This window comes from Octodon degus, unplaced genomic scaffold (assembly GCF_000260255.1).
Source record: "Octodon degus isolate 3935 unplaced genomic scaffold, OctDeg1.0 scaffold00002, whole genome shotgun sequence".
In the NCBI taxonomy this organism is placed as follows: domain Eukaryota; kingdom Metazoa; phylum Chordata; class Mammalia; order Rodentia; family Octodontidae; genus Octodon; species Octodon degus.
In genome coordinates, this window is record NW_004524578.1 from 30051121 (window position 1) to 30071432 (window position 20312).

Below are 20312 nucleotides of genomic sequence, written 5' to 3' on the forward strand. Positions count from 1 at the left end.
AACTCAGGAGGTTCTTTCTGAGCTGCTAAGCTCAGATAAGGCTAGACATCTTACATTCTGAATTTACTTATAAACTTTATGTGCAGCTTAATAAATAGTAGCTAAATAGCAACTAAGAATATGATTATTGTAATTGTTGAAAAAGATTCTATGCTTAATAAACTGAATTATTTTCTTAAGTATAAATTTCTGACTCTTTAATAACTTTGGTTATTATTTTGTATACAGATAAACAGGAGATGAAAGACGTCATGGAAGAATGTGAGGAATCTTAAGCAAGGACTTGCTGGGATATATTCTTAAGAAAGTTGGTAATTAAGTTAAATTACTTGTTTTCTTGGAATTCTTTAAATTTAAAGAGCATTGTAGAGACTATTCCCCAAATAATGATTTGGACATTTGACTTTTCTCATAGATTTCATTTCCTTGATATTTTTGAGACTTGAGGTGTAATTGTTTGTCTTCATTGAAGTTTCTGGGGAAATTTATTTATAAATGTATCACTAATCTTACAGTGCCAGGGATATGTTATGAAAGCCAACATTTTAATGTATACATTATGTTAAGCTTAGTGGAAATGGTACGAATATCCTGTATTTGATTTCATGTGTTTCAATCTTACTGTGGCTCAGATGGGGATCACTATGGATATTTGTCCTGGTCTGTTTTTCCTTCTCTCTGTTCACTGTCATTGGTACAACTTACCACAGGGAGAAATAAACTTCCTCCATCAAGCAGCATCAGGGAAGCCTGTATTTTCTTATTAATGATTATACCCATTCAGGTAGGACGGTGAAGAGTTATTTGATACATTTCTCTCAGTTCTTTCACATACTACCTTTTAGAACACAGCAAATAAAGATGAATGACTTTTTATGAAAAGTCTATAACACTATTTTCAGAGACATTTGCTTAATTATATATTAGTAACTTGGATTCATAAGAAAATTTTATATCAACACTTTATCAGATGAGTTGACCTTAGAACTAAAAGTCAAATGTGTTTCTGATTGGAAAAACGAACTAGCTATTGTACTGCCTTTAATAAAATTTGGAGTAATATATATGTGATGTTGTTAATATTTGCTAACACATGCTCATCTACTGATTTTGAATAATAGTGTTTGTTTACATCATTGTACTCCATGGCCTTTTAGAATGAAGAATTCTATAGCTACTCTTTTTGGAGATATCAATGGGCAGTTTCTTTTTTCAGCCTTTGTGTTTGTTTCCTATTTGTTCATCTACAGTACCCGTGACTCATGCTGATATCAGTGTGTTGCGGTATAACTTATCCTGACGTCCAGAGTTTTGCTGTGGGATGTCAGTGGAAGTTAAAAATCAGACTTTTAGGTTGTCATTGGGATGACAGGTGCACTGCTAGGTGTGGAAGGGTTTGGGTAGAGGTGAGGTGGGCAGGGACTTGGAGTAGGACAGAAAAAAACCATTGCTGCTCATCAGATTTTGAGATGAGCTCAGCATTCCAAACCCATATTGTCCTTGTATTTGATGTAAGAGGAGTGGGGAAAGGAAGAGAAAATATTTCTTGATGGACACTGCAAAGGCTTGCTGCTTCATTCAGTAGTTTTGCAAATGCTATTTGGGACACAGAAGCCCTTCTGCTACAGCAATTTTGGTAAGGGGAAGGCAAACAGAGTGATCTTATGAATGTTGTCAGTAAAAGAAGTGGTACCACTGCAGAGCAGGTAACCGAAGCTAACTCTTGCCAAGGACTGGTAAATGGATTCATGATAAAACTCAGTGTGCAAATTTTTTGATTTACAAACAAAATCCCAAACAGCTGCTTTAGAGAGAAGGTATTCTTATTAAAAACAAGTGTTTTGGGGGCCGGGGAGATGGCTCAGTGGAATAAGCGCTTCTCTGGCAAGTGCAAGGGCCTGAGTTCAATCACCGATTCCGCAAAACAAAAAACAAAACAAAACAAAACCCAAGTGTTTTTATAGTGAGGTTCCTTCTAAGTGTTCTAAGTGTTGTCCCAGAACAAGAATAAAAAGTACTGCATAGAAGAGAAAGAAATAAGTTGTTCTGGGGATGAATTTAGGAACTTAAACTGCAGCTTTTCTACATGTGACTTTTAAAAAAATTGCTGGCCCCACTTCAATTGTAAATTCTCGAGGCCCTAAAGTTTATTACCCTTCCATCAAACTCTCCTCAAGCCCTGACAATAAACTCCTGGAGGAGGAAAAGGCTATGTCCTGATGACACAATTTTAATGGATCATGTCTACTTGTAGGACTGTTTCAGAGTAGAAACAAAACATATTGCCTGGGGAGAAGCTCCTGTCCCCAGCCTCTTTTTCTGTCTCATCTTGATCTTTACAACCTGTTTTGCTGCTGTACCTAAAAATTAATTTACATGCTCTTCCAAGAAAGAATGGTGTCGTGTTTCAAATACTCATTCTTTCGGACCAGATTCCCTGATTGTGCAACCGTTTCTAGCTGTTTCTTCCTCAGTGTGACCCTGTAAAATGGCTTGACAGTTTGTGTTTATGAGGATCATGCCACTCAGGTTGGTGTTTTTAGAATCAGAGAAAAGTCAACCAGGAAGAGCTTATCTCATTTAGCCAGTCTTTAATGTTATGTAACAAACCTTAAAATCAGACCTGTAACCTACCTAAGTTCTTTGATATTTTTTAAAATGAAAGCTAGAATTTGCTCAGCAGTTCACATTAATAATTGGGCCATCAAAATTTCTGTTTATTACAATATTTTGGCCTTTTCTTTACAAAATGTGGTACTTACTCCACACACACTCCTTCTAAATTTTACATTTTTTAGGCAACTGTTTTTGACCAAACTTACTATTAATTTTCTTCAAGGCAGTATTACGTGGCTCCCTTTTCAAGGACAGCTTCTCCCTCCTTACACTTCCTGTTGAGGCTGCTGTACCTGTGGCCATGCTGCCCACAGGGTGCCGTCACCTACAAGTCTGATGGGGACTGCAAGTCACATGTAGGGCCCAGCTGCTCTTCCCTTTGTTTTCATTGTTCTTTCTAGAAACAACTGGACTTTGGGAAGGGTTCGCCTATGAAAATTGGCACTAATACAAAGTTGTTTTGGGGGGTGCTCACAATTTACTTAGGGGTCATTTCTCTTTTGTATGTTTGGCAATGTGGCAGACTTATTTTGTCCTTTTGTTCCACAGATCTAGCAAGTGTTTATTCTAAGCCTTGTCTTGTGTAACTCAGGCTTTCAAAAGTATATAGAAACAATAAATGTATATTATTCACTATAATTTCATTTTGTATATGTTCTATTGGTTTAAGAATGGTATTTACTCATGTGATTAATAATATAAAGCCAGTAGAGAATGAATAAACACAAGGATACAGTTAAGTATAAATATAAATTTTCATATGGTTTATTTTTGTTCCTTGTACATAAGAAACAGTAATATACAAGTTACACTGCTTCAGAATGTAAAATGGATAAAAATGTGTACAAAAAAGCACATTTCTAGAAAAAGGTACTGGAAAATAGTAAAAACTGGGGAGTAAAAGCGAAAAACAAATCAAAACAAAACAGAAACCAACAATTCTTCAATTCAGTGTGCAAACATATAAAAATAGAAATACTAACTCTACAGGCAGTATTTCCTGATAAATTATTTAAATAGCATATCTACACAATCTGAGATACCTATTCCAATGGCAATGAGAAAATAAGTTATAAAAATAAAGCAATGGTATACAAGATGGTAGAAAAAAACAAAACTTTCAGAAACTGTATTAAACATTTCAATGCTATTTCCTTATGGGAATACTTTTTTGCAAGGAATTTTTATACTATGTACAACATTGACTTTTTTAGGTACTACAGTAGCTATAAGTTTATTAGACACTAAAACTCTTTCTGCTTGATCCAAAAATTCTGTACTCAGTCACACAACAAATGAGGTAATATTTGTATGTAAGTTTCACCTTTGTCATTTTTTTCTCTTTTGGAAAAATGAAAAAAATAGGTGTATATACTTTTCTTCTCCCTGGAAATAGGCACAAGGCTAGGGGGTAAAAATAGTATTAAAGATCTGATGGCTTTCTTTGCAATCTAAAACACTTGCAAATGGACAACCAACTAATTCCACTTGAAAAGACAAAACAAACAAAGAAAAAATTCCAAATCATTCACTCTAAGCACAAAGTGAAAAGCAGTTTGTTATGAGATTTGCTGATAAAGCTCAGCTGCCTGCTCTCAAACACTTTCCATATGAAATCTAATTCCAGGTAGAACAGAGTTAATAAATAATCTGTATTTACAATCTTACAGTCATGAAGACTCCTAACAAAGATGATATGGATAGCCCTTCTGCTTCTTTCTGTTCCACAATAATGCTTCAGACAGGTCCTCCAGAATAGGTACAAAATAAATATTTTACATTGTAAAGTGTTTATAAAACAAAACAAAAACAAGAACAAGCCAAAAAACTATAGTCCAAAAGACAGGATTGGAAAACTCCATGGTAACTCAGGTACAAAGAGAGAAAAGGAATGTTTTAGTTAAGCTAAAGAGTTTTGTGCCTTTCTAACCATAAAAATATGAGCGCAGCTGCCCCTCCCACAAGGGGCTGCAGGAGCTCACTGAGATGGTAGGTTTTGCTCTTCTCTTGCTACATCTACACAAGGTACACCCGGAAGAAAACCACCAGTTTCCATGTGACCAGGCAGGCTGCCTCGAGCTTTGGCCTCCCTGCTCTGGCCAGCATAGGTGATATGTAAGGGGCGGGGATGGGGAGGACATCAGAAGCCAGGCTTCCCCTCCAGTCCCAGCTTCTATTTAAGTGCCTATTTATATAAGCCAATCAGCTAACACTGTCAGCATCATGAAATCCAGCAATAGTCTTTCAGTCTCCTGAAAATGATTTGGTACCAACATGTAACAGTTCCTCTGCATTTCCTCCGTACAATTGCCTCTTGGGTATGCGCCCGTACCTTAATGCTCCTTCTCCCCTTCCTGAGGGAGTGTGTCAGGGCTGGTTTTGTTTGCTAATTCTAGAGAGTCCTCCCTTCTGTCACATGCCTGAAAATTCTTCTGAGTCCACTGCTCAGAGACAGCCCCACAAGAGCACCCTGCCTGGGACAAAAGCAGAGTGGAGTGGGCACGGTTCCAATGGAAGCAAGTAGATGCTTTTGCTTTCTCAAAAGTAAACCAGTCATTGTTTGTATTCTTGGAAGCTATCTTCTCATTCATTGGAGGCTGAATGCCAAGTCTGTGTCTGAAAGCTGCGTTTTCTCAAGGCAGGTCATATGTTCTAGGAGTCCACGCTGATGTAAGCAGAGAAGAGAGGAAGCCAAGGAGGAGTGATCCTGGGGGTTTCTCAAGCTCTTCATTCCAGAAGGTGCAAAACCAGCTTTGGCTATGACCAGTACTCTGATCAACAGTTTGATGATTAGGAATCTGTTAAAAAAACATATAAATATAAGTAAATACACACATGAAAATGAGCTAATAAGGGCACAATCATCTTAGTAGCAGTTAAAATATTAACAACCCGAGGTAGCTCTACTTTTGCAGTGATGAACACATACTATAAGATTGTCCAAACTATTAACATTTTGTTTCCTTAGGCTTACTGTGACACTAGGATGAAGACACAACACAACCTTTCAGAATCAGTACTATGCTTTTTAAGGCATTCAGTATTAAAAGTTTAGGGAATTTTATTTTAAAAATTGAAGCTGAAGAGTTATATCCTATGTTAAATATTTTTGTGTATCAGCCATCTTTATTACTGTTGGATCTAGCCGATACTTTCATCTGGTAGGTCTGCGCCATGGATTCTTATTGAGCACTTATTTTGTGGTAGAACTAATACTGGATTCAACTTAAGTAATCAGTGGGTGGGGAAAAGGAAGAACAAAAGTAAAAGTTAATTGACAATTAATTAAACACTCCTTTCCCTCTCTAACACAGCAAAAGGGTGTGAAAGACAACTTGTGCTGTGATGGCATTTTACAAACTGCAGGCAGAGTGTAAGATATATAGACATACAAAATTTCATAGGAAAGTATTATTAAGAAGGTTTCAACTCTATAACAATTTGTCTTCTGTTTACTTCTGCACTATGAAGAACAGAGACTGTTAGGAATTTGCTTATACAAATTAACACTGTAAATAAAGACTCAGGATTTCTGTAGCCATAATTCATAGGCATTATCTCACTTTTAGCATTGTCTTCAAAAGCAAAACATAAGAACCTTAACTCTAAAATTGTGTGTGTGTGTGTGTGTGTGTGTGTGCGCGCACGCATGTGGTAGAAGGTGGTAGAAGGTATTAAGCCTAGGGCTTTCACACTGAACTACATCCCTAGCTCTTGGTATTTAATTTGCAATACAGTCTCCCTAAGTTGCTAAGTTGCCTAGGTGGGATGTGAACTTGTGACCCTTCTGCTTCAGCCTCTGTTCATCTGAATTAGAAATGTCAACAGCACATTCAAAGCAATGTTGTTCTTACCTCTACATTCATATTTCAGGTCAGAGAAGAACACCATTTCTTGTGAGAAGACAAACAATCCTAGCCTACCACCAGCATAGGTTTTATCATAGATGGGTCCGGAGTCAGCCATGATTTTCTTCCCTTCATACATCACCACTCTGCAGGAACAAAAAAAGAGCCATGAACAACACTGTAACTCTTTAACCTTTTCCTTTTTTGCCCCTTGGCATCCCTGTAAGTAAAACCAAATCAGTCCAACCTTACCTAATGAAACCTGTCTTTGGTCTATGGCTGAGACGCCATCTGTAGGCAGTGAAATCTTTCCAGCCTATGTGACGAGGGTCATGCCACAGAGTGCGCACCTGAAGGAAAAGGAAAAGAAAAGGTTGAAATAGAGCTCCACTGGGGGAAGATTTATATTTCATTCTGGAAGGAATGGTGCTTAAAAGGCACTGTGTTGACCTAAATGGGCTGCCTGTCAGCTTCCCCACAAGCCTCCTTTCATTTGCTGTGCACCAGTCAGTGAATATAAAGCAGTGGGGGAGGGCAGGGAAAGAAGTTTTTGTTGGAGGAGACTGCACTGTGTTTGGATATCAAGGGTCACTTGTGGTCCTAGGGAGCTCCCCTCTCACATATTATTATGCTTTTACAAAGCAGAGCTGACTGCTGCTGTTGGTGATGTTGGCAACATCACAGATGGGGCTCCCTGTTGGGAATCTTGGCCAAAGCAATGTCCCCAGCACTGGACAGAAACCCATCACTCATCCCTTTTGCAGGGTGCTGCTGCATACCTGGCCGGGGGTGTTGCCTGTGTGCCACAGGGCATTGCGCAAGTGCTCGCCGGGTCCTGTGGTGGAGTTCACAACTTTCACAGAAAGGCCCGAGTATCCCTGAGCTCGGGTGGGGTTGGTGTCCCAGTAGGACTGGGTGACTTGCTTCCACATGACGACGTAGAAGCGGCTGCTGGACTGGTAGCCAAATACAAATCCAGCATAGTCATCATCCCTTTCAGTGTTGATGAAGAAGGTGCCACTGAAGTCCACAGCATTGAACTCATCAAAACCTGGAAAACAAGGCCAGGGCTGGGTTAGACATTAGGAGGGTCCCTGTTAAACTCCTGGGTATCCTTAGTGCCTGCAGGGACAGGTTCAACTGCCAGGTTTTCTATCTGCTGCTTTCCTGTGTGTGCATTCACCTTTGATCAAAAGGCTCTACTCACCTATAGCAAGTCCAGGGTCACAGTTGACAGTCTGGACGAGCTCTTTACCCTGATGGCGTACAACCCAGTTAGGGTCATTTTGAGATGTCCCTTTGGGGTCTAGAGGAATCATCTGGAATCGGCGGAAATCAGTCTCACTGATGTCAACATTCTCTGGACAGATGTCATCGATGTCTGGTACATTGTCATGGTCAAAGTCATCTTTGCAAGCATCACCTCTACCATCACCTAAGGTCAGAAAAGGCAAGAGTTTAATGAAATTCTGCTATTATGACTTTTATTTTGTTAAAGTTGTCATCCCCTCCAATGCGCTCAGCTCTGCATTTGTTCTCCCCATCCATCCAGCCACAGAGTCAGTCACTGACTTACTACAGAGCGGCCACACTGACTCACCATCAGAGTCTTTCTGATCGGGGTTGGGCACAAGCCTGCAGTTGTCTCTGTCATCAGGAATGCCATCGTTGTCATCATCATGGTCACAGGCATCTCCCTTGCCGTCTTTATCATGGTCAGCCTGGTTGGCATTAGGCACATAGGGACAGTTGTCCAGATTGTTCTGGTGGCCATCTTCATCAATGTCCTGATTGTTGTCACAAGTATCTCCAATGCGGTCTGAGTCAGAGTCCAGCTGGAAGAGCAACAGAAGTGCAGGTCAATCAGTGTGTAAGTCATGTTAAAGATAACATTAATGTCCCCCTCAACAGGGAAAATTCTCTAGTTGATATGGCCAGGGCATTTCAGGTTTATTTCTACAGTACTGATGAAAAATAATATTAGCAATCAAGTTTTAAAAGATTTTTCCTTGACTTCTTATATGAAAATTAAAGTAGGATATTTGTCATTTTTAATATAAAACTTTGTAGCATAGAAAGAATCACTAAGGCTAGAAAGCAGTATTAACTACTATGACATAACCGCTGTATCTTAATGTTAAAAATCTTCCAGGTACATTTTGTAATTTCTCATTGAAAGCTTCAGGTGCATTCTTGTTGATATATCATCTTCTATTCAAGGTCATTAAGTTATAGAAACATGGTACTTTCTTTGTACACTGGGCAATATGTATGAGAGTTTTTTTTTTTTTTAAAGTTAAGGTATTAGATTTTATACATGGAGCTCGTAAGAACTCATCTGTTGGCTCAAGCAAAGTCAGATTTTAATTTGCTTTCAGAACAGATTTCCTCAGACTGCTTAGCAATATTCAGTGTATAATGGCACACCTTTTATCAGAGATGCTTCCATTTTAAGGTTGTTATGATTGGAGAAATGAAAAACTCCTCCCGTGAACTACTTGATATTGAAGAAGATTTATTTATTTATTTATTGAAGTTTAATTTAGGGTAAGACCCAAACTCTAAATAGTTGGTCCTCAGGGCCATTTGGTCAGAAAGCCATTCCACATTGTTCCATTTGCTGATGCAGCTTCACTAGGGCAAGTGTTAGGAGAAGCTGAACTTCTCATTTCTTTAATCTTATAAAATAATCACCATTTTTAAAAAGCTGGCTTGCAAATATGCAGAACAATACATATATTGTTCTTATATATGTATTTATGCAGAATGTATATAACATATGTATATATGTGATTATATATGCAAAATTAACCTATATTCTCTTAATCTTTATTCCTAGAAAATGATGGGCAGTTACACAAAAGAGAAATGCCCTCAGACAGGAAGCCTATTCTGTGTAATAATGATTGTTTATAAGTAGCACTCCCTAGTACCAGTAAAGGATGAGCTGTCTGTAATGTAAGAGAAGGAGAATGACAAAAACAGGGCCTTTCTCCTGGCTTCAGGAAGTGTTTTGTGTTTGAGTATTTCTTCGACTATGAAAAGGGTTGCTAACTTAGCTTCTGGCTGTGCTTCGCCTTGGTCTTCCATATTATTAATAGTCATGGAGTAGTATCATTTATCTTAACTGTGGTAGATTATCCTGCAAAAGCCAAGCTGGTCTTACAGAAGACAACACTGAAGTTGCAGGATGGTCCAGGAGAGATCTATAAGAGCCCTTGCAAAGAGCTCACATTGCAGGCTATTTACATAAACATAAAATTTTTTATTACCAGGTGCTGGCTGTGAGAACGCTCAGCACCTGGTAATAAAAAGCATCTGCACTGTTCTAAACTCATTGTCCTGACAGCCCAGCAACTAACACCTTGTTGAACAACTCTGAAAGCAGTCCACCTACCTGATCTGGATTGTGCTCCAGGGGGCAGTTGTCACACTGATCCCCAACCCCATCCATGTCAGTGTCCCTCTGGTCCACATTGTAGACATACTGGCAATTGTCTCGTTCATTGAGGATACCTGCAGGGAAGAGGACAAATAAGGGATTGTCCAGCCATGGCTGCTCTGACCAAAGAAGTTGTGAAGGGAATTGAAACTGCGGGCATTTTATGCCTCCAGTCTCGCTGAGGCGGCAGCACCTTACCGTCTCCATCAATGTCTGCAGCACAGGCGTCTCCTTCCCCATTGTTGTCTGTGTCTGCCTGGTCTGGGTTGTGGTTGTATGGGCAGTTGTCACAGCGGTCTCCCACGTCGTCTCTGTCATAGTCATACTGGGCTGGGTTGTAATGGAATGGACAGTTGTCCTGCAGAAGAGGAGAAATGGAGCACTTTATGGTGTTGCCTGAGAAACCAGCAGAAGCCTCTAACCCATGCAAACTGCAAAGCCCTGCAACAATCATTGTCTCCTTAGCAGATATTCTCATGAGTACTCAGCACTAGTAAAACGATCTATAAAAGTTAAGACAGAACATAATGAAGGAAAGAGGATTCCTGTTGGCTACAAATGAGTAGATGTAAAATGTAATCTCATCTCAGTTCTCATTCTACCCAAGTGAGTCTTACTGTTTAACTATGACATTTGAGATGAATCTGGAGAACAAAGTGTCATTTGTTTATACACTTGTCATACTGTTGTCTCAAATTGGGGGAATGGTAGAGATGAAAAACAAAACCGTCATTTAGAAATTCTCTTGGCAAATCTGAATCTTTAAACTGCTGCAATGTGATGAATAATTTCTAATTATACTGTGTCAGTTTGGTACATTTTCTGCTATAAACCTACAATTTGCCTGTATCCTCAAGTGTTTCAGGCTCTTACTGAATTAAAATGATGAAAGGGGAATGGGAGCATGCTGTTACCCTGTCATCTGGGATTTTATCATTGTCATCATCCTCATCGCAGGCATCACCGATTCCATCCTTGTCATAGTCTTCCTGCCCGGAATTGGGGAGGTTGGGACAGTTGTCCTAGAAAAGAGAAGATGCACGAAAGCTGTGGTTTGCCTTCCTCTCTCCGTTCAACACAGGTGTGCAGCACTGTCCACACAGGAGGGGACAGCATGTTCCTGCCTCACAGTGTTTGGGTTTTTTTTTTTTTTTTGTGGAACCAGGAATTGAACTCAGGCCCTTGCGCTTGCCAGGGAAGCGCTTATTCCACTGAGCCATCTCCCCAGCCCCAAGTGTTTGGGTTTTTATGGGAAAGTTAAGTAATGAAACAATTTCTGGGGATAGACATATAGAGACATTATATGAATGCTCTATCCTTTATAGCTATTGTGAACACAAGTCACATTCCACTAGCAGAATGAACATTTCTTTGGATAAAAGAACTGACTGCAGGACACAATTGCCTGACCCATTCATGTTTTTAGCACAAGTGATTTAATCTTAAGAATCAATGCCTTTTTGCCTTTGGAAGGCTTAATCTATTGGTTTTATCTTCAAGCCTATAGTATGTAAAATTCTCTACTGTGTCCTTCGGCAGGGGGCAGGGGCCCTGGGCCTTCTTGTGGCGGGCATGTGAGGGAAAGTGGCTTTACCTTCTTGCAGTGGTAGGTCGCGTTGGCTACACACACCAGATCCTCGTTGGGCCAGCCATCCAGGTCTGTGTCCTCGCCACAGATGATGCCATTGCCGGCATAGCCAGGCTTACACTCGCAGCGGAACATGGGGTCACTGTAGTGGCCCAGGTAGTTGCACTTGGCATTCTTGTTGCAGTTGTGTGTCCCATCAGTGCATGGGTTTCGGGGCTTGCACACCTGAAGGCACACATTCTGGTGTGAGCATAGAGCCTCCAAGAGTCCACACACCACAGAACTAAGAAGAGAGCAGCTTTTTGTTGCTTCTGAGAAGACTGAGGCCCTGCTTAGGTAAAAACAGGTTACCTCTGTCCCTCACTACTCTCTCTCTGGAAATATCCAGACTACAGGCAAACGCTGCTTTGCAGTTCCTGTCTCAAAATTGTTTAGCTCCTGGATAAATAGAAGTCCACCTGCTCAGAGCTGCTTTCAGATAAGCATTGTCAAGTACAGTGACCACTACATTACATCCCCAAAGGTAGACTGAAAGTTCCTTTCTCTGGTTTTTGTGAAAGGGATAGCAACACATTCCTCCCTCTGCCCATTGTTTTGGTCAATACCTGCTTTCTTCTACTCTGACAATCTACTAGTCAAGTGTCCTGTACCTGTTTGTTGGCTGTAGCGTGTTCCACACCCCGGCCAAAGGGCTGTGTGCCTGTGAACCGCGGTGGGCAGGGCAGGCAGTTGTACCCAGGGTCGGTGTTCCTGCACAGGTGTTCTCCATTGTGGTTAAAGCAGGCATCAGGCACTTCTCTGCACTGTGGGGGAAACATGGGTTTGCTTACTATTTACAAAATGCTGCCTTTGGTGGCCCACACCTGTAATAATCCTGGCACTTGGGAGGCTGAGGCACAGAAATGAAGGAGGAAGGAGAAGAATGGAACGCGGGAAACAAGGGAAGGAGGGGGAAAGAGAAAATGCTGCCCTAAGGGAGCACCTGGGACAGGGTGCTGTTTTCCTAGCTGTAGTAACTCAGAGCCATCTGTTCCTCACCTCATCAACATCTTTGCATTGGATGCCATTTCCAGTGTATCCAGGAGGACAGGTGCCGCATTTCCAGCTGCCGTCGGGATAGCTGGTACACTTGGCCCCAGCAAAGCAAGGATTGGACAGGCACCCATCTGGGACAAGAGGGGACAGATAGGTAAGTGGTGGGTCTGAGCTGCTTCTACTGCCATGCTGGCCACTTAATAAACAATACAAATAAAACATTGTAGGGCCTCTCCCACTGACAACTCACTGATGACACAGTCTACCTGCATTTTAGAGTAACTCAGTCAGGACTAAGCAAAACTTGGATCCCCTTGAATGCTAATGGCTGTGAAATGGAAAGCTCTTAGGCTGTTTTTGCACTGGGCTGAGTCACTCACCAATTGGACAGTCCTGCTTATTGCAGATTCGGCTTTCTGTCACATCACCAATGCAGTCTTTGCCTCCAAACTGTGGCATGGGGTTGTTGCAGAGCCGGCTGCGTTTCTGCACTCCTCCTCCACATGTGACAGAGCAGAGATCCCACAGTGACCAGGGCCCCCAGCCTCCGTTGACTGTAAGAAAATGAATCATATGCAAAAACCAAGATCAGTTTTCAAAGCGTTACCTGTTACAGAAGACTCCTCTAAGCTTGACACATGGGAAGAATGTTTGGGAAGAGGGTGAGTTTGAAATACTTTTCATTAAGAGAAGCTGCTGAACATGCAGGACTTTGTTCCTGTCTGTTTTCCTAGTGAATAACCTTCCCCTTCCCTCTCCCATGAACTCCTGAACTGGCGGTTGCAGATAGCAGGCTACCAGCTGGGCAGAGCTGCTGCCTGTAGGTGGCTCCTGGCCAGGTACACACGTACTGGGGCAGGCGTCCCTCTTGCAGGGCTTGGTCTCCCGGGCTTCGCCTTCACATGGTTTCCCATTCATCTGGGGGCTTGGAGAGTTGCAGAGCCGGATCCTTGTGATCACACCGTCACCGCATGTCACAGAACAGGTTGACCATGGGGACCAGTGGCTCCAGCCGCCATCCTGTTTAACTAAAGGACAAAGCAGGTGGTCACAAATAGTGCTGGCTTGGACCTAGTCAAAGAGACGGGATCTTTGGGACCATAGAGAAATGTTTCTAGCACGTGGTCTGTGGCAGCAAAACGTCGTGTGTAACCTTGGCTCTTGGCCACAATATCCCAGTGTCATGGTATGAATCATACTTGGCTGTTTTTGTGGGTTTCTGTCCCTAAGCTAATATTTACAGAGTGTTTACTATTAGGCCAGCTCTGCTATTGCTTTATATGTATTATGTAAATAAAATACTCAAAATAACCTCAGGAACTGTTGCTGTCATCCAAGTGTTAAAGATGAGGAGGGAGCTGCCAGGAGGGCATACTGTGCTCAAGGGTGCAGAGACAAGGGGTAGAGCTGGATTTCAGCCCAGAGAGCTGGAGCCTGTGCTCTTGAGCACCCTGCTGCAGAACTGCTCTTGATGCTGGTGGCAGGACAAGCTAGACCTCTCTACTCCTAAGCAGATGACATACTTACATCTCTTGTCACACTCCTGAATGTGGCAGGTCCGTGTCTGGACAGAAGAGCCCTCGCATCGGTTGTTTAGGCTGTCACAAGACCGGCCACGCTGCTGAATTCCATTGCCACAGGTTACGGAGCAGGAGGTCCACTCAGACCAGGGCGACCAGCCGTCATCTGCAGAATCACTGGCTGCAGGGAGATAGAGACCATTTAGTCCTCAATGAGAGAGACAAGCTCTGTCAGGAGCTATGATGCATCTTATTATTATTATTATTATTATTATTATTATTTTATTCCTTTAATGTAGGCATGTGTAACAAGTTCTTCTATTCATACTTCCTCTTTTCTCCTCTCTCAGCCTTTCAGAAATTTTCTTTGCTGACTTTAAGAGATTTGGGTAGGCATTTCCTGTCTTAGCCTTCCAAGAGTGCTGAAGTTTTGGGCTGCTGGTAGCAGTCACTTCTGACTGCCAGGGAAGCCCCAGACCATGTGTTTGACAGATGAGCTTGAAGACAGCTTGGCTGCTGCTGGCTCTGACTCCGACTGGGCCAGGAGGTTAGCCAGTCTGTTGTTTCTCTCACGCTAGCATTTGGGCTGTCTCTACACATATTTGCACAAGCAGAAAAAGTGTTTGTTTACCATCTGCCCAGGCACCATGGCTACAATCACATCTCTCTATATCAGACAGAAGGCTGAAAACTTGTTTTCTTTTGCCATCAGCTAAAAGCTTTCCTAGGAATCCTTAATTCAAGTTCAGAACTCTGCCAGCCGCCAGCCAGTTTGATCCTTTTAATCCATACCCCAAGTGAATGCTGAACAGAAACAGACACACAAATGACCACTGCAAGTAGCAACATCATTACTGTCACTCCTGGATGGTGGATAAAACTGGTTATTTTGAGCTATGACCAGTAATGTAGGTATGTGTTTGTGGGGGAGTAGCATTTCCGTTTTCTTAATGATGACGAATCACTCTTACAACTTGTACTTAGTATATTACATATTATCTCAGCAGAGTGATTACACTGCCAATGAAAACCAGAACTAGAGTACCATGGAGCACACGTCCTCATTTCTTTGGGTGCCCTAAGTTCTAAAGTCATGTAATTCTCTTCAGTCCCCTATCATTGTGGATAAAACAGGCAGAAATTTTAGGCTTAATTCTTTCCAATGCTTACACCATTAAGCCTGTCAATTTCTTAGGTGAACATCTTTAACTCTGCATTGCAAATTCTAAAAGAAGTTGAATTAGATCTACTATTGCTACATCTTTATCTTGTTCCTTCAAAGCATGCAATCAGAGCAAGCTACGCCATGATCATCTATACCATCATCCTGGGGGATAATTCAGATCTTGTCAAAATTGGGCTTGTGAGTTTAAACAGCAGAGAAGCTGTCAGGCAATCTGTCGTAGAAGCAAGAAACTGAATGAAAATATGATGGGGGATAGGATAAGGGACATGTTCAGTCCAGCTGTTCAGAATGTAGGACAAGGGACTAGTGTCAGTTAAGAATAGTTACGCTATTTTAGGAACTTACGCCAACACCGAGGGCAGCACTCTCCATCAGGAACAGTGGCGTTGGAACAGGGCATGATGGGACAGGACACCTTTTTGCAGATGGTAACTGAGTTCTGCAGGGTGAGAACAAGGGGTAAATGGGTTACTGAGAGTGTTGGAAATAGACATTTACTTACCATCACATTTCTGTGACAAAGCATGACATGGTTAGGGCACTAATTGCTCTACTGGAAGTTCTGTCATGTCTACAGCCACGAATAACAGAGTTCTGATGCTGTATACTTATAACTCCATTCTTTGAAGTGCCCTTTTTAAACCATATTCAGTCAGGTGTGGGAGTTACAACACAATTTACATAGAAGGAATCAATAAACACTATGAGTCAAGTCTGCGTCTAAAATTGAACTCATAAAACTTGGCCCAGCCTTTCAATTTTTATATTTTATTCTTAGGAGGAAAAGAACACCTGTATTTTCCCTTCACCTATAGATCTGGTGGTGTATTACAATGGAGAAGAAAGGGAATTTATGAAGCTGGCTCTCAAACTCAGCAGTCTGAGTTTGTATTTACACTGTACTCTGCTTGATGAGCCAGAAAAAGAGCAAGCTCACCTGCCTCTGGTGTGAGGACACATGCCAGCAGGCAGTGCCATCGGAGCTAAGTGGACAGTGACTAAGTGAACTGAACAGCAAGCAGGATGAGGTTAAAAGAGCCCCTATATGAGAGCTGAATACAAATCAGGGTTGGGGGAGGGGAGGAAAAGGAGGAATGTTCTGAGCAGGCTTTATTTACCTGACATTTGACACTTGGTCTTTGAACTAAAGCAGGTAATTATTCAAATGCCTAAGTAGATTTGTTCTCTTAGATTCTTAGCCTGGGGTATAATTAAGACTTCTATAAATCTTTTGAGAGTTTAAAGAATTTGTAGATGTCATAATTGCATTTTAAAGAAAAATGCCTGTTAGCAGACTGGGGTATATATAAAGAACCCACATGGGCAGTTGGCTATTTCCTGAGCAAATGTGGATTCAAACTCATGCCATCAGATCTGTGTGTGAGCATCCCTCACCTGGCAGCGGCACTCGGTGCAGCTATCCACAGTCCATTCCTCGTTATTCCTGTACTGAACTCCATTGTGATAGCAGAGGGGAGGCCTCTTCAGCTCATTGGCCAATTCTTTGTTCTCTTCAGTCTGAAAGGGGGAGAATGATCATTAGTGTCCAGTCTCCTTTGGAGGCAGGTGGGGCAAACTGTCAAGGGCCAGAGGGCTGGGATCAGAGGCCACTGACCACTTTGCGGATGCTGTCCTGCAGCGTGGTCACAATGGTGCGCAGGCCCCTGAGCTCCAGGACCATGCTGGACAGCTCTTCACAGGAGATGCCACAGATGGCCTGCAGGTCCTTTGTCTTGTGGCCAATGTAGTTAGTGCGGATGGCAGGGCTGGAGCCATTCACCACGTTGTTGTCCAGGGTGAGAAGGACATTGGTAGCAGCTAAGAAACATAATGAAAAAAAAAAGTAGTAGAGAGGTTTCCAGCACATGAGCTCACCAGCCAGCCCTCATGTCCTTGGCTGTAAACATTTCATGTGGGGCGAGGGATGTGTATTTGTGTGGGAATAACCTTGGAGGTCACTTTCGTATACTTTTCAACTATGTTCCCTGGATAGGTTATGCACGAATGCTATTGCTTGAATTTCTCAGTCTGTGGTGAACGCCCCCGCCCCCAACTTCCCCACATACCCTAAAAACAGAAGGGGTACTCACAGCTAGAGCAGCCTTTGTTCCTAAGGATATCTTCTGGTGTGGTTCCAAAGACAAACCTCACATTCTGCAGCACCCCCTGTAGGCAGAGGAAGCACATTACTTGTAGGATACTGGGAGTGGGTGGGGGTGGGGAAAACAATCTGCCCAGGATAGTACAGGGCAAAGCTTAAGGGGCCCCGTGTTAAGGTCACTGTGTCAAAATAACACATCATCATAATTGCCAGACAACCTCAAAATCTTATGTCTTCTGCCAAGTCTTTAGTATTTTACCAAGAATTTAGTTATCAGCCTATTTGGGTATACAGGAAATGGAATCTGATACTAAGCCCAGAGGATCTAATGACACTCTGCAGTGTCAAAGAGTTAAGTGTGGGAGTTCAAAGCCATAGTTGCAAAGACCTAGAAATCAAGGCAGTAAGCTGCTGCAGCAGCAACAAACACTATTTCAACCTCTGGTTCCAGGCTAGCTGCATCCCCCTGAGGAATCAGAGAGCAGTGTTACTGATTCTGCCCATACAAAGTATCTGTTTCAAGCCACAGTTAAAATTGGTGGAATGCATTTGAAATAAGTTATTTTCTAAAGCTAGCAAGGAGCAACTGATACTTGAACAGGCTGCTTGTTTTCAGAGAATGGATCCTAGGTCACCCGGATCAGCAAAGGCAGCACCTGCTACTTGTTAGAAATGCAAATTCTCAGGACCCTCTCCTGGCCTACTACTTCTAAAACCCTGGGGCTGCAGGGCAGCAGGACTTGATTTAGCCAGGCTGCTAGGGATTTTCAGAGGTCCCCTAAGTTTGAGCGCTGTCTACAAAGGGCATTTCTTGTAGCCTTTGTGGCAGGTCAGCTGGCTGGCAATGACCTCGTGGATCAGGGTTCCAAAAAGAGGACTCACCTGGAAATTGTCATTGACATCTCCCTTTGCAACCCGCAGCCTGGCTATATTGGCCAAGTCCCTGGTGAAGATGTTTTGGATGGGGACATCCAGCTCAGCATTCTCCATCTTCTCGCAGTCAATGTACAGCTGGGCCCTGTCTTCTTGCACAAACAGGGTGATACTCTTCCACTGGCCGGTGGCCAGGAGAGCTTCCTCCACCGACACCACCTGCTGCTTCCCCTGCACGCTCAGGCTCAGGTCCAGGGTTCCCGCCTTGCCATTGGAGACCACGCTGAAGATCTGGCCAGAGTGGTCTTTCCGTTCCACTGCCAGCAGCGTGCCCCGAGTCTTTTTCAACTGCCGTAGCGAGGCCAGGAGAAGGAAGCCTTTCTCCGCCCGCACAGCATCCACTAGGTCTTGAAACTTGTCATCAGGCACAGGGGGGATCAAGTTGGCGTTCTCAATACGGAAAGCTGGGCTGGAGGGGTCAGGGCCCTTCACCAGCCGGCGCCCAGAGCCCTTGCGTGTGGCCCCGGTGAGTTCAAAGATGTCAAACACACTGTTGTCTCCCCCAGATTCTGTAGGTAGAAGACAGTAAACTTTTTAGGCTGGGGCTGAGAATAGAGGTCTGGACTCTGAGGGCTGGGACCAGGGGCACAGGGTGAAAACAGGCCACCATTAAAAGAGCTAATTGTCGGAGGTACATGCTTTCCGACATTCAGCCAGGGCTCCGGGCTGGGACAGAGAGCATGGAAGAGGACACAGGCCTCTCCCTGCGCAGCCAAGGGCCATCATGGACTTACCTGGAATTCGGTTGGTGCCACACACATGCACGAGGAACAGGACGCTGAGTGCCCAGGTCAGCCCCATGGTGGAGCTGTTCCGTGCCCAGCAGGAACCTGCAAGAGGAAGCACAAGAGCACGGGGTCAGAGACCAGCTAGGCAAGGAGAGTGGGGAAAAACGGAGTAGGGGGCCTGGCGCTAAGAACCCCGGAATGCTCTCTGGCCCCACACTTGAATGGAGTGAAGGACAACAGGATTTACTTTCCAGCGTATCACGCAAGATGTGAGAATGCCGGAGGCCTGAGACCGCGGTGTTCAAGGAGGAGGGGCACAAAGACCAAAGACGGGGGAGGGGCGTCTTTGTCGGAAAGGAGGGGTAAACGGTAGGAACCAGAGATGCAGTTTGGTACGGGTTCGGGGAGGGCGCGAAGAATGAGAAACTTGGAGGAGCGATGTAAAGCTTAGGGAGGACTTGGGAAATGAGAAAATTGGGGTCTTCTGGAGACCTGCTGGTGAACCTGCGACTGGAGCCTTCCCAAGAGAAGAGCTCCGAGGCACCTGAAAGGGACCAGCGAAAGGGGGCACTAGGAGTTGCGGGTCGCTCTGGTTCGGTGAAGCCTGGGGCTGGAGGTGAGCTGGAGGTGGCTTACCTGTGTGGACGCCGGCGCGGTGGCAGAAGCAGCGATATGGGGCGCCGAGTCCTGAGTGGGCGCTGGGGTGGACGGAGGCGGCGCTGCACCGGGAGAGCTCGCAGGAACCCGAACTCGCGGCGGGCTCGGGACACTGGCTGGCGAAGTGCGGGAGCCGCGCGCCTTTAAAGGGGCGCGCACATTCCTGGGGATTCCTCTGACCAATGGGCGGCGGCCCGGCAGGAAGAGGAGGGGGGCAGTCTGGGTTCCTCTCTCCGCCCCCCGCTGCCTGGTTTGCAACTTTCCAGCTAGAAAGTGAAGGGGGAGTCCGGGGTCGGGGCACCGGAGCAGTGGAACTTCTCAGAAAAATAGGTGCCCGCCCACGCGGCCTTGGCACACCGGGCTCCTCGCTCAGCCTCTTGCGCCACGCAGCCCGAGGCGTTAGGCGGGAGCATCCCGAGCGGCAACAACACCCTAGCGGAGGAGGGGATTTCAGAAAAGCCTGTCGCCTTGAACGCCTGGACGATGGCAGAGGCTTCGAGATGCATCCCCCTCCCACACACACACTGGAGGCCCTAAAGGGACCCCCAGAGAACTGAGTGTTAAAGAAGCTGTTGTTCCGTGTACCTGTCCCTTGTCCACTCACCCGCAGGGCCTTGGTGCTCTGCGTCCCAGCCCTGGCCGGCACTCTGCCCTCTAT

At 44.0% G+C, this 20312-nt stretch overlaps 2 protein-coding genes across 2 annotated transcripts in view; one reads left to right on the top strand and one right to left on the bottom strand.

Annotated features, from left to right (window-relative positions):
- Nucleotides 1–977, top strand: part of Fsip1 (fibrous sheath interacting protein 1) — a 266885-nt gene extending 265908 nt beyond the window's left edge. The window contains exon 12 of the mRNA XM_004623531.2: nt 229–977. Within this exon, the coding sequence (XP_004623588.2) occupies nt 229–275 (47 nt within the window). The 3' untranslated portion in view covers nt 276–977. The remainder of the gene's footprint in view (nt 1–228) is intronic.
- Nucleotides 978–3365: 2388 nt separating this feature from the next.
- Thbs1 (thrombospondin 1) lies at nt 3366–19765 on the bottom strand. The gene is made up of 22 exons (XM_004623416.3): nt 19634–19765; nt 19004–19099; nt 18219–18778; nt 17326–17401; nt 16851–17053; nt 16631–16753; nt 15581–15674; nt 14057–14230; nt 13381–13557; nt 12910–13083; nt 12533–12660; nt 12145–12297; nt 11501–11719; nt 10821–10928; nt 10105–10264; nt 9862–9980; nt 8065–8299; nt 7672–7899; nt 7244–7515; nt 6717–6814; nt 6471–6610; nt 3366–5414 (listed from the first exon to the last, which is right to left on the bottom strand). Exons 2-22 carry the CDS (start codon nt 19068–19070, stop codon nt 5407–5409), a joined length of 3516 nt encoding a protein of 1171 aa, XP_004623473.1. The 5' UTR covers nt 19071–19099; nt 19634–19765; the 3' UTR covers nt 3366–5406.
- Between the last annotated feature and the right edge of the window lie 547 nt (nt 19766–20312).

What these genes read in the sequence shown, in the direction of transcription:
- Thbs1 (XM_004623416.3), bottom strand. Translation starts at nt 19,070, where the DNA reads ATGGGGCTGACCTGGGCACTCAGCGTCCTGTTCCTCGTGCATGTGTGT. An exon ending in TGCAGACATTGATGGAGACG is followed by an intron (nt 9,981 to 10,104) that starts GTAAGGTGCTGC and finishes TCTTCCCTGCAG; the next exon opens with GTATCCTCAATGAACGAGAC. An exon ending in CCAAAGACAGGTTTCATTAG is followed by an intron (nt 6,611 to 6,716) that starts GTAAGGTTGGAC and finishes TTGTTCCTGCAG; the next exon opens with AGTGGTGATGTATGAAGGGA.